At 43.5% G+C, this 14,339-nt stretch overlaps 1 protein-coding gene across 9 annotated transcripts in view; it reads right to left on the bottom strand.

Annotated features, from left to right (window-relative positions):
- The window catches only part of ARHGEF10 (Rho guanine nucleotide exchange factor 10), a 182,076-nt gene extending 167,949 nt beyond the window's left edge, over window positions 1–14,127 (bottom strand). For 6 of the 9 annotated variants that reach the window (XM_073336205.2, XM_073336212.2, XM_073336211.2 and 3 more), the window contains exons 1-2: window positions 13,892–14,126; window positions 576–718 (exon numbers count right to left, since the gene is read on the bottom strand). In XM_073336205.2, the coding sequence (XP_073192306.1) occupies window positions 576–642 (67 nt within the window). In that variant the 5' untranslated portion in view covers window positions 643–718; window positions 13,892–14,126. Of the gene's footprint in view, window positions 1–575; window positions 719–13,411; window positions 13,587–13,891 lie in introns of those variants that run through there. The other 3 variants (XM_073336206.2, XM_073336208.2, XM_073336209.2) reach the window with 3 other exon arrangements.
- Window positions 14,128–14,339: the final 212 nt, after the last annotated feature.

Genomic DNA, 14,339 nt, shown 5'->3' with positions numbered 1-14,339 from the left:
GATCTTGACCCCAAGATTCTGCTCTTCCTCAGGACAGGAGCTTCCTACCAATATCCCTGGAGCAGAATATTAGAGTCCTGATCCATTATATAGATCTGAGAAGGGAATTTTGCCCTAAACTGACTAATGCATCTCCCTTCCTCATCATGTATGAAGAACATAATTACCACAATATGTCTGTACATTATATTAGTGATTCTCAAGCTGTGATCTGGAAACCACTGGTGGTTTTCCAGACATTTGCTGGTGGTCCACGAAAAGATGGCTTTCCTCCATTTTACACCCTCTAAATTACATTAACATACAGTTAGGATACAGTAAGCACTTTCTCGATATTAATTTTCTATGAAAGTTACAACAGGGATGTTCTGTGAATAGGAGAAGACGACATCCATATGACAATTTCTATGTCTATACGAGGTCCACACTAAGAAAAATTTGAGAAACCCTATACTGCATCCATAACTTTGATCTTATTAAAATGTGCTGTATATCTAGCACAAACCTTATTAATTGACAAGCATCAGGAAAACAAATATACCTGGGGGTTTGGTAACAAAATAGGGATTACTTACTATAACTGGAAGTTCTTTGAGATGTGCAGTCCCTATCTGTATTCACACATGGGTCCGTGCGCTCCATGCACTTGAGTCCAGATATTGTTCAAAGCAGTGTCTGTTGACTCATACATGTGCAGTAGCTTCCTTTGCGCTCTCAACTGTGGGTATAAGAGGCAATGTGGGTCAACGTTTCTCCTGTTGCTCTTCTTACTGCAATCCAACAGGATCCAAAGCAGAGGGAAAGAAGGGTGGGTAGCGAAATGTGGATATGGACCACACATCTCAAAAAACATCTAGTTACAGTAAGGAGTCTCCATTTCTTCTTCGAGTAACGGTGCTTATGTATATTCCACATGTGGGTGACTGGCAAGCAGTGTTCAGACTAGAGATGGGTGCGAGGAACCTGGTAGCAGAAATGCTTGTAGTACTGCCATTCCTAAGGTTACATCTGCCATTGTAGCTCAAGTTAGAGCATAGTGTGTCTCAAACATGTGGACAGAGCTCCAAGTTGCTGCTCTGCAAATGTCCTGCAGTGGAACGTCCTAAAAGGATGTCATGAAGGCCATTTGTGTGTGTGTGTGTGTGTGTGTGTGTGTGTGTGTGAAGTAAGCTGTAAAATCCCCAAGGAGGAGGAATTTTTTCTATTTTGTAGCACTCTAAGATGCATCCCAAAAGCCACTAAGAAATCTCTGTGAGGATATGGCTTGCCCATGCACTCTTTCTGCTACAGCAACAAGGAGTCTCAGATTTTTTTTAATGGGTTTGGCTCTTTGCACGTAGAATGCACCTGACACCAACGGAATGAAGTTTCTTGTCTTCAGAAGAAGCATGGGGTTTCGGCAGAAACAGAGGCAAGTGTAACCTCAAACAATCCTGAGGAGGAATTTGGGATGTAACCTAGGGGAGACATTCTCTTTGTGGAATACTGTAAAAATGTCTGTCATCATGGCTCCTAGCTCATTCACCCTTCTGGCCAAAGCAATGGCCACTAAGAACTAGGGATGTAAATAACATTTTTAAAAAGTAAACATTTAAACTATTAAAATTTTACTGGTTAAACATTTAACCATTAGGCTCCACTGCCTGCCTAAGCGCCTGGGATCCCGCTGCCAGCCCCGCGCAGAGCCCAGGGCCGGCAGCCAAGACCTCAGGGGTGGGGGGGCAGCCAGGACCTGTGGCTTATTGGTTAATCGGTTAACATATTATATCCTTACTAATAACGCCACTTTTATAGATGAGTGGGTCATAGCACATGTTGCCATAGGTTCTAAGGGTGGACATGTGAGTGTTGACAGAACAAGGTTAAACCTACACCTCAAAGGGACCTTAATGATGGGTGGAAATGTCCTGATCAAGTCCTTAATAAATTGCACAGTAGCCAGGAGTGTTAAAGACAAAACGCCCTTTCAACAGAGGGAGGAAGGCACAAACCGCTGCTAGGTGCACGCCAGTGAAGGGCCAGACCAGAGGTCTTTAAGGAGACAAGATAGTCTAGGATAACTGGAATGCCCGCAGAATCAAGCAAATGTTGTTGGCAATGTGTCAAGGCAGTGTCATTTAGCCCAGTAACATGCTCCGGTAGAATCTTTTCTACTTTGGTTAAGGATTTCCTAGGCAGGGGAAGAGCATACGCATTCTATTTCTGATAAGAATGGCTATACTGGGTCAAACCAAAAGGTACTGGATACCCCTTGCCCTCATGATTATTGACCCCCTCAAAGAATTCTAGCAGATGGGTGGGGCATGATTTCCCTTTACAACAACCATGTTGATGCTTCCCCCAACAAATTACGTTCATCTGTGTCTGACAGTTTTGTTCTTGACTATAGTTTCAACCAGTCTGCCCAATACAGTAATTGCCAGGATCACCTCAGGAGCCCTTTTTAGAAATTAGCATCACATTAGCTATCCTCCAGTCATTTCGTACAGAAGCTCATTTAAATAATAGGTTACAGACTAGTAGTTTTACAATTTCACATTTGAGTTCCTTCAGAACTCTTGGGTGAATACCATCTGGTCCTGGTGACTTATTACTGTTTAATTTATCAATTTGTTCCAAAATCTCTTCTAATGACACCTTGTGATGCTCTGTACCTCGGGGGGACACCCAGCACCCCCATATTCATCCTTGTAAAATGACTGTGTGGTATCCAATGCAAAGTTTGTCATGTCAAGTGTCTTCAGAAGGCTCACGATGTACTGAACATTGTTATTATAGTAATGGTTGTTACCGTAATGTTATAGGTTGTAATTTCTTGTATATAGTTATGAGTCTGAAAATGTGTTCTCATGGCTTTAAACAAGCCCAGGCAAAAATTCTCCAAGAGCAGAGAGGCAGTTCACACCTCATCGGGGCACGTATGGGACAAACCCAGCCCAGCCTCATAAGAACAAAGGACACTGGCCTAGGCATCAACAAAGGATCTGTTGGACTCAAGAGAGAGTCACCCAACTTCCTTTGGTCAGTTTGGGACTAAGATGCAGTAATGCTCACCTGACTCAGAAAAGGGGGGTGGGTGGCAAAGCCAGGAGGGAAGAAAGAACATGATAAAAGGGAGAGATGTTTACCATGCTCTTCCTCTCTCTTCCACCTCCATCTACAGACATCACCACCAAGCAACTGAAGCGCTGATCAAAGGGGAGAGCCTGGCTGAAGAGCAACCAGCCAGCTTGTGGTGAGAAGCATCTAAGTTTGTAAGGGCACTGGAAGTGTAAAGATCAGCTTAGAATGCATTTTGCTTTTGTTTCATTTGACCAAATCTGACTTGTTATGCTTTGATTTATAATCACTTAAAAAAATCTATCTTTCATAGTTAGTATGTTTGGTTTGAAACGTGTCAGACTCCCCTTGGGATAACATGCCTGACATATCAAATTTCTTTGTTAAATTGACAAACTCATAAAAGCGTGCAGCATCCAGCGGGCATAACGGGACACTACAAGATAGAGGTTCCCAGGGTTGTGTCTGGGACCGGAGGCATTGGCTAGTGTCATTCGCTTGCAAGTAGCTGGGAGCAGCTTACATGCTAGAGGCTGTGCGTGAACAACCCAGGAGTGGTGGTTCTCACAGCAGAGCAGGGTAAGGCTGGCTCCTAGAGTGAAGGATTGGAGTGACCTAGCAGATCACTGGTCCAGATAACACAAGGGGAACATCACACAGCTGGATGCCCATCCAAAACCCAGGCTGGGAGTTGCTTGATTTTCCAATCCTGGGTTAGGGGATCCTGAAATGGGCAGATCCTGATAGGTGGGTGTGCGGACATCGTTAGGAGTTCCGTGAACCAGAACTGTCTGGACCAGTAGGTTGCTAGGAGAAGGATAGGAGCTCTGTCACAACAGATCTTCTGTACAACTTGTTGTAATAAGGGGATGTAGAGAAAGGGGTATCTGAGGTCATCCATCCAGGAAAGCATCATATTGAAAACTGCAGTCTTGGGCTCCCCTAGAGCAACACGTGGGAAGGTTTCTGATCATCTGCGATGCAAAGCGATCCCATAGCAGAGTTCCCCATTGTGCAACTACATTGGTTAGAACTGTGGTCTGCAGGGAAGCTTCTGCAAAACTTGTCTGCTAATGAGTTGTGAACACCCAGAAGGTACACAGCCTGTATCATAATGTGGCATCTGATACACAAGTTCCAAAGTCTGACTGCTTCCAGGCAGAGGGGACAAGATCTCGTTCCTCTGTTTGTTTATATGGACCACTGTAGTTATACTGTGACATCTGTACATGGAGTGAGCATATGAGGGGAAGGAAGGCCTTGCACACAAGGTGGACCTCTTTCAGTTCCAGTAAGTTTTATGTGTAGCCTGGCCTCTCTTGGGGTCCAGGTACCCTGAGCAATGTGGTAGTCCATATGAGCACCCCATGCTATAAGGGAGGTATCTGTCAGAATGGTGGCCCTTGATATGAGGGGGCTGAAGGGAGTCCCCTCCATGACTGTTTGGGTTGGACCACCAACCATGGAAGATGAGAACTCTTTTGGGAACAATATCAGAGGGGCAGTCATGTTCATCACCTCCTCATCAATTATTAGAAGTGGACCACATCCACCCTGATTGAATTGGTCCTGTCAGCACTGGTTCTCCACTTGTAAGGTAACTCCCTTCTCTTCATGTGTCAGTATATTTGCGCCTGTATCTGTAATTTTCACTCCATGCATCTGAAGTAGGTTTTGTACCCACAAAAGCTTATGCCCAAATAAATGTTAGTCTTTAAGGTGCCATCGGACTCCATCACTGTTCCCAAAAACAACGAGGAGTCAATACGATCTCTATTTGGTTGGTATGTTGAGTGGAGCCAAGCTTGAAGACACCGCAAGTGGAGTCACATGGGGCACGTGGCCTAACAGAGAAAGACATCAGCACACTGTAGTTTGCAATTTGTGGGTGGCACAAGAGATCAGGTTGCTCATTATGTAAAACCGGTCTTCAGGGAGAAATGCTCTCACAGAGACTGAGTCCAGCTGTGCTCCTATAAAAATTATGGTGACAAAGCAGACTTTTCTTCTTTTATGCAAATGGCTAAGGTAACAAGAAGGAGCTGAAGAGATCAAGTTGCTGACATAACTTCTTGAAAAGATTGGCCTACTGTTAGGATATAGATATTCAGGCCTGCCTGTAAAGGCCTATACTTTAAGAATTTAGGTATATGTTTACCATTTAGCTAGTAATAGAGGTATACAAGAAAGAATCTGTGTCATATCTTGGCTGCTACCACAGTGAAAAATTTTATTAAAACTCTGGGTGCCATGGCAAGCCCAAGGGAGCATGCAAAACTAGTAGTGCTTGTGTCCAAGCACGAAGCCCTGTGAGATGGGTGAATATTTATGTGGAAATATGAATTTGTGATGTCAAGAGCCATGAACCATATTGCCTCCTGAAGGAAGGAAACTATAGATGCCACCATAATTGTCCTGAATTTCAGCTTTTGAATAAAGATGTTGAGTTGCATAGGTCAGGATGGGTCTCCACCCTCAGTGTTTTTTGGAATCCGGAAATATGAGGAGTAGATCCTTCTCCCTTGGTACTGAGGCGGGATGCATTCTATCACCTCTGGCTTTAAAAGGATTCAATTTCCTGTTGAACAATTGATGAGAGTGGTACCCTAAGGGGGATAGGGAAGGTGGTTTGTGAGGAGGAAAGGAAAAAACTCTATGGAGTAGCCCTGATGGATAATCTCCAGGATCCAACTGTCTTTGGTGATCTTGTTCCAGCTGGGTGAAGAAAGTAAGACAGCCTCCAAAGATGACAGGAAAGAAAGTAGGTGGCAACAATGGTGGCACACGGGTTTCAATCAGCATGTCAAAAGTGGCCCTTGGCCTGTAGTTGGGAATAAGGAGAAGCTGTGGCAGTAGAGGGAGCCCAGAAACAGGACCTCTGAATCCTCGGTCATTTATATGGAGGCTCAAGTGGACGCTGGTTAGGGTGACCAGTATGTTCCGATTTTATAGTGACAGTCCCAATATTCAGGGCTTTGTCTTATATAGGTGCCTATTATTTCCTCACCCTCATCCCGATTTTTCACACTTGCTATCTGGTCACCTTAACACTGGTAATATGGAGAGTGTGAAGTGGGGTGGTTATAGTCTAAAAGGACTCTCTCTGGTGTTTCCTTCTAGGGACTAGAGCATAAATCCCCTGAGATCACAGAGTGGCTCGAGTCCTTCAGAGAATGCAAGGATTCATCTGTCTTTTCATTAAGAAGATTGAACTCAAAGGGAAGGTGTTGGATGGTGTTTTGGACCTCTCTAGGAAAGCCCGACAACCAGAGCCATGAGTCCCTTCACTTCTGGATGCCGTATCTGCAGCATCTATGGCAGCCTGGAGAGCCACCTAAGCTACTAAGCTCCCCTCATCCAGAAAGGACTGCATTGGACTCGGTCTTCCACGTGAAGTTTGTCTCTAAACGCCACGATCCTGACGTAGGTGCTGAAATCACATGAGCTCTTTCCATAGCTGCCAGTACCACCAGCGAATTAGGAGCAGGATGGGAAAACAAGAAGTCAGCTTCTTTGGCAGGAACAAAACAACGTCTTTTTGCTGTACGGGCACAAGATGCTGGTTTGTGCCAAACCACTCTGGCTGGTTTTAATGTGGCCTTATGAATTGGAAGGGGCCACGCCAGTCAGTCCCTGTGGCTGCAAAATGTCCAAGAGCCGGTGTTGAAGGTTCTGGACCTCTTCTAATGGATGTGTAGATCATTAGCAACCCTTTGGAACAGCTCCTGATACTGATGCTGGTCTTCCAGTGAAGAACACAATGAAGGAGTGATGGTATCATCCAAAGATTATGAGAAAGCCCCTACTGGAACCGTTACTACTGGCAGAACTGGTTCTCGCTCTTCTTCCTCGTACACCTATGGAACTGGCTTGTGAGAAGAGAAAGAGCAGTATGACTCCTGAGAGGGGTCTGCGTGCCTGCCATATGAGCTCCAAAGGCCCCGATAACGCCAGGAGGAAGGGTCCATTGGTCATCGTGATCCTAAGGGAATCAGTACCTGCTGTTCATGTCTGGGGGTCATATCTGGAGAGATGGTAAGTACAGCCTCTGAACTGTCTGTCAGGGTTCCTGTGCCTTTGCAGAGATACTGGTGCAACTATTTCTTCTGACTCCTCAGATTCCAAAGGATGGTTCCATCGGTAGCAGGGGTACTGCTGGTACCAGGGTGCTCCTGCCCGATGAGTGGAGATGGAACTGTTCCTGAGAAACCAGTAACGATTCCTCCTCCAGACTAAGGAAGTCCCTCAGGAGGGAAGGGCCTGAAAGGAGTGGAGATTGCAAGTAGGGGAGGAATACATCCCCCGGTGCTACAAAGGTCTCCATACAGCCCCAAGTCCAGGGAGTTCCAGCAGAGATGCCTGAAGGATGCAGCTTGTTTGTCACAGCCAAACAGTTTTTGGATGAATGAGGTGGCACCGATGAGGAGTCCAGATCTGCATTCATAGATGGGACTGGCAAACGTCTGTCTTTCTGCTTTGGTACTGCAGTCACCACCAGAATTAGCAGATCCCCTTTTTTCCCCCATGCCTTGCCCTCCAGCCTGGGGCTCTTCAGCAGAGCTGGTTCTATGGGTACAATATGTGACAACTCAGGGAGGAAACGCATTTCTTCTGGACAGTCCTCTGTGGGGATCTGTCCCTGCACCTATTAGAGTACCTCTTACTCTCATGGGGAGCCTTGTAGTAGGAGTCCTTGGGCTTTGGTGGTAAAGGCTCCGCTCCAAGGCTTGTGCTTGGAGGGGCATGGCTGGTCAGTTGAGGCCAGTGTACGGGGGAACAAGGTCTCCTGGCCCACGTCAGAGTGGGGGCTCATAGCAACTTTTTTTAGTTAGCGCTCTTGAGCCTCTCTAGTTCTGGGTGGAAAGAATAGACAGATTCTGCACTTTTCAGAGATATGTGCCTCACTCTGTTAGTATAGGCACCATTGATGCTCATCAGTGATGGAGAAGGAGCAAGGACAGGAGACATTCTTGCATCTTGGGACTCTGGGCATAGTTCCAGGGCGGGGAGGATTTTCCGATGGCAGGGAAGGGGAAGGGAACTATCCTATACTAATTGACTAACTACAACTACTAAGCTAAGATATAAAACTATTTACAAAAATTTTACTTTACAAATTATGCATGGAGTGAAGGACAATTCCTACTCAGGCCACGAAGCAGTAAAAAGGAACTGGAGAGGTGTTGACCTGCACTGCCTCTTATGCCCTCAGTCAGGAGCATGAAGGAAACGACTGCACATGTGTGGGTCAAAGGACACTGCTTTGAAGAATTTCCAGACTTGGGTGCATAACATGCATATGGAATTGCACACAGGGACCATCACTCGATGAACTTAAAATTCTGTGAACCCACGTGTACATTTTTCAGTAATATGACTATACATATACATCTACAACACAACACCCATTATCTATGTATGCTCTTTAAAAAAATGTGTGGAACACTTATTAGTACCGCTACCATTGGGTTGCAGGGTTACTGACTAACTTGAAAATGGTAAGAATTCAGAGTAAGAGACATTTACATTTTCATTCATAGTTGTTAATTTAACAGTGTCCATCTTCCATATGAAGCAGTCACACAGGACAATTGCTCCAGGGCACACCAAAACAGGAGCTAGACTTGAGAAAAGGCACATGTGGCCAGACAAGACTAAGATGCACTTTCAAAAGTGTTCTTAATTAACAAGTGCATTAGAAGGGTTCTGGAGTCGCTTATGCAATTTTAACCTGGAAATGCCACTGGAAACTATTTATTTTAAAATAAATCTGAGATTGCCTAAAGTGAAAGAGAAACGGTGTGTGAGAAACAGAATGAAAAATCTCTTCCTCCAAGTGTAGCGATGAAGTAAGGCATGAATTCCACAAAACCAATTACTTCAGCACATACAGTGCCCTCAGTTTTGTAGGAATGAAAAATATTTGAATAATCCAGTTGATTGTAGCTCTGAATAAGACTTTTTTTAAAAACAGAAAGATCTCATCAAAATATCTTCATATCGAGATTATGTAATTTGGCTTATGCACTTCAGAACAGAGTGCTAATGAAAAATGATCTCTACAAAAATCAAATTAGAGGCAGATAATTTTTCTACAAACAATAGAAAAGTTCCATCTACTTCATTATAGAAAGACACTAGCCTTTCCATAGCTAAGGTTGTAAGCAATTTTCTGTTATAAGATTGTTTAACATAAGTACATACCATTAAGCTCCAGTGAGCATTATCATGCTTTATTTAGCTTTTTAAATATTTACAAGCCATATAGGGGCTCCAACAGGACCAAAATTCACAACAGGAGCATCTGTGGTGTTTATATTACACACCATTCATACTTGATGATGCACAGGTAAATACCATCAATGTCTGAAGATCAATAACTAAAGTGTCCTGGGAGGGAAAAATTCAAAACAAGCATTTACAACAGAAGGAAATTTCCAGAGGAAAAAACCTGTTAAAATGGATTTAAGGATGAAATACACATCAATAAATGTAAGGGGGGAAAAACCCAACGTTTTAAAAGAACATTACTGTTTTAAAAATCTAATCTTAGAAAGTCAGGAAACTGAAAACTAAGGTTAGACATAAATATAAAAGCTTGGAAGTATGGCAATACAGAGTTAAAATAGCCAAAACAACTGTAACTCTGTCCCTATATCCTTATCACAGTGTGGACCATCCTTATAACATCCTATACCCATGTCTATAAGTATTTAAACTATTGGGCCTGCTCTTTAGCTAGTGTTAATTGACATAGGGTCATTGAAGTAAGTGAGACTACACTGATTTACACCAACTAAGAATTTGGCCTCTTTTCTATTTTTAAAAATGATTAACAATGAAAATGTAATATAATGGATGTATGTCAGCTCCTCTAGGTCACAGGGTGTCTAGTCAGCTTCCAGGAGAGTTACTTTGGGGTATCTGCAAAAAGAACAGGAGTACTTGTGGCACCTTAGAGACTAACAAATGTATTAGAGCATAAGCTTTCGTGGGCTACAGCCCACTTCATCGGATGCACAGAATGGAACATATAATAAGAAGATATATGTATACACATACAAATAAGTTGGAAGTTGCCATACAAACTGTGAAAGGCTAATTAAGATGAGCTATCATCAGCGGGAGAAAAAAAACTTTTGTAGTGATAATCAAGGTGGCCCATTTAGACAGTTGACAAGAAGGTGTGAGGATACTTAAGGAAATAGATTCAATATGTGTAATGACCCAGCCACTCCCAGTCTCTATTCAAACCCAGGTTAATGGTATCTAGTTTGCATATTAATTCAAGCTCAGCAGTTTCTCATAGGAATCTGTTTTTGAAGCTTTTCTGTTGCAAAATTGCCACCCTTAAATCTTTTATTGAGTGGCCAGAGAGGTTGAAGTGTTCTCCTACCTGTTTCTGAATGTTATGATTCCTGATGTCAGATTAGTGTCCATTTATTCTTTTGCGTAGAGACTGTCTGGTTTGGCCAATGTACATGGCAGAGGGGCATTGCTGGCACATGATGGCATATATCACATTGGTAGATGTGCAGGTGAACGAGCCCCTGACGTAGAGTGGGAGGGGTCCGGGTAGCTACCTGGTTATTGGGTAGTAGAATCGCAGACCAATCTCAAGAAAGTAAGTATATTGCTTGTGGAGAGGAGGTGAATGGGGTAGCCTGGTCTTTGCAGCTTAGAATAGAATTGTGGATAGCAGAGGCATTGGGTACCCGTAACTTATGTTGGTTTTCATGGAAGTTGAGGTCATGTAGCATCTTCCAGGGGGCACTTAGCACCTTGCAGGATAAAGCTCTAAATTATTTTATAAGACAAGACTAAAACAAAGCATTTTTTAAAAACTACCTTCCTTTCCATAGCTGGGCTGCTCATTCCATTTGCTAGTTTTCCCCTCTCCTCCCTTACACCTTGAGGAAATCCCAAGATTTAGGTATAATACAAATGCAGGCTATAACTGTGCTCAGATTTTATTTTAAACCTTGGAGTCAGTCCACTGAAATAACTTTTGAATGAAGGCTATTTGCTTTAAGAGTCAATGATTCAAATATACTAGGGATTGCTTTACACATTTTTGAGTAACTTGTATTTTTTTATTGTGCATGTACACGTGAAAAAGAATATCCACAGATATTTGCTTACAGAGAAAACCGTGTGTTGTACTGCTGTGCTAACCTCTACTTTAAAAATGTTAAACTCCTGTTCGTACAACCTTCACAAATATCAAATGTCAAGTTGGTGTCTAAAGAACTACTGTCCTTGACCAGCTACACATGTAAACAGTTCATGGGCTACTGAGCCTAGGGGTGGAATGGGATAAGATGCATTAAACTGAACAATGCCTGAAGTCATATAATCAAAGCTAAGATCAAACAGATCACCCAAGTGAAAAGAATGAAGGGGCTGATACAGAGGAGAAAGCAGCTGAATGAGCACAACTCTCCTAGAAGTGGATGACTACAATGGCACCTCTCAGGATCAGGCAGGAAATACATATACTATGCGTCCAAAAATGGAAAATGCAGGACTTTGGTTTTACTGCAGAAAGCATGGCTCATCAGGGTTTACTAAAGACAAGAGAGGATTCTGGGAAAATATCCCATTTCTTTACAAGAATAAGTTGTTTATAGTTATGACATTTTCCTATTCCATTAATAAAACTGACTTATGCCAGAAGAGGAAAAATCATTTTTAGTAGAACAGTGAAATTAAGAAGCATCAAATTTAAAACAGATAAAAGGAAATATGTTTTTATACCTAGCTTGATTCATCTCTGGAGCTTGCTGCCACAAGATACTGAGGCCAAGATCTTAGTAGGATTCATAAGTAGTACTGAATAAAAACATTCACAGTTGTACTGAGGTAAATTTATGAGGGATATAAAGACTCATGCCGCAAGGTCCAAGCCAAGTACTAACTGATCAGGGTAGGAAGAAACTTTTCCTATGGGCAAGTTATTCCCTGTCTATTCCCAAGCTCGTGGTACTGGCCACTGCTGAAGTCACTGTATTGAATTAGATGGACCATAGTCCAATCTAATACTGGAAGAGAAAGGCATCTTCTGTAAAGCACATGTTCTTAGATCACACACTCTATGGGATTGCTTCTGTATCCAAAAATTTCAACTACAAAGAAAAACAAGATTATATACTGTGTGTTGCAGTGCTGTTGTAGCCCTGTTGATCCCAGGAGGAAATACTCTCTCACATCATCTACTTTATCTCTCTTATATACTGTATATGGAAGGAATTGTTTGACCATATTATAACTATACATATTTGTCATTAGTTTTACATAACTTCATTGATTTTAATTTCCTATCAAAAAGCCAATGTTGGACAAGTACATTGTTAAATAAAATAAGTGAGCCTAAAGTGATACAATGTCCTTGAAATTATTTTTGTTTTTATTAATCACGCCCATGTAACTTGTGGGTGCCACTCTGAAAACTGGGCAGAACCCCAAAGTTGGAGAATGTATATTTTCTGCTAATAAATCTAAGCATAAACATTTAACTGCATCTTGAGCACTTGCTACCTTACAGCTGAAAACCAGTGAAAATAGTTTCTTTTGTGTTCTTATCATATATCAGAAATATTACTAGTCTGGAAAAGTAGCACATGCCATCATTGATCACTTATTTTTGTAGGTAAAACATGTCCTAATAGAAACAAACACAAGAAAGCAACAATACAAACAAATTTTCTCCTACTCCTTCACACGCACTGGTGATTTTTTTTAGAAATAACTTTAACCCAGCTGTCCACAACCCAGAAGATTTGTAATTATTGCTCTGTTATATTTTGTTTTTACACCACAAGTCAACTGGGATACACATGAATTCTAGCTCACTGGAAATTTTAAGCACAATATAAGAAATTCAGAGAAACTACAATTTTAGGGACATGAAAATACCCTCTGGCCCAATGTGCTTGACCTTTTAAAAATGGACAAAAGAAAAAAGGTGCCAAAACATAAACGAGCAGTCTTTAAAACTGCATGAAAAGTTTAACTCCCGAATGGAGAAAAATCTCAGTTGAAAGATATGGGGGACTCCGCGCATCTCTACCTGTCTGCCAATCATCCTACAGCTCACAAACACTTTCTCTCTGGGAAAGTTCATTAAAAGAAAAAAAGAAACATCTTCAACCTGATTTCAAAAGGGCTGGGTTTTTCATTTCTACAGAAAAAGGTGATCGTTCTTCTCTAAAGACTTAACTTAGGAGGTTATCCCCAGCACTCCAGTGTCAGAGAAGCACTATTTATTTACATATTCAAAAAATAAAAAACAGACGATTTGCTAGGAATTAAATATACAAAATACCCTGCACTCAGACAAAGCAGGACTTACGTTTTTTTCTTTTTTTAAACAGAACCGATGAGAGCAGAAGCACACTAACGTGCAATGTGTTTGTAGTTTCGTGCTCTTCTTGTGCGTGCCCATCCTGAAGGCAACTCTGCCCCCCAGTTATTTTAGAATCCACAAGAGGCGACACACACAGACCCACAATCCATGATTTAAGACACACTCACTTGTCCACGAAGCAATGCAAGGGCAAGGCTTCCATTACAACAAGCTTTAAACTTTTCCACACAAGGGGAGAGAGCATGTGTGTAGTTGGAGCGGGGGGGGGGGGGCCTCAGACATCCATCTTCAAGGGGATGCCATCCTGCCTGCAAAATACGTTAGTTTCCCTCTTCAGACACGTCACTAAACTTTCTCCCTGCCCCCCTCCCCCAAGTCTTACACCCACCCCCGCCCCGGCGCACACAGCTGCCTCCCCTCAGCCGCCCACCCACGCGAAGAGAGCCGGTCCCGGGCAGCACTCACCAGCCGACACGCACCGAGCGCTGCGGCGTATTCTGAAAGCCGGCCCTTGCCTTGCACCTTCGGAGGCCCCGCGGCCCCCCCCTCACCGCGGCGGCTGCGGGACCAATGGTCTCGCTCGCCCCTTTTTAAAACATATCAACTGTCTTACAGCGCAGCACCACCCAGCCCGCCGAGCTACCCTGGGACTAGCCTCCCCACGATTGGAGGGGCGGCGGAGCCCTTCCGCCGGCCGGTTGGCTCCTTCTCCTGCCAGTCTCTGCTCCGCCGCTGGAAGGGGCGGGGACGGCTGCAGACCGGCCTCTCTCTCTCTCTCCCTCCGCCGGCGCCACGGACACCCCGCTCCTGCGGGGGCACGTGACTCGCCTGCTTGCCCCCCCCCCGGCGCACAGCTGGGCAGGGAGGGAGCTGTCAACCTCTCCGGCCCGCCCGCTGCCCAGCTTCGGGGCGC

The sequence above is a fragment of the Lepidochelys kempii genome, chromosome 3 (assembly GCF_965140285.1).
Source record: "Lepidochelys kempii isolate rLepKem1 chromosome 3, rLepKem1.hap1, whole genome shotgun sequence".
Classification (NCBI taxonomy): Eukaryota; Metazoa; Chordata; order Testudines; family Cheloniidae; genus Lepidochelys; species Lepidochelys kempii.
The sequence above is the reverse complement of the archived record's forward strand: the minus strand, read 5'-3'. Positions and strand labels throughout refer to the sequence as shown.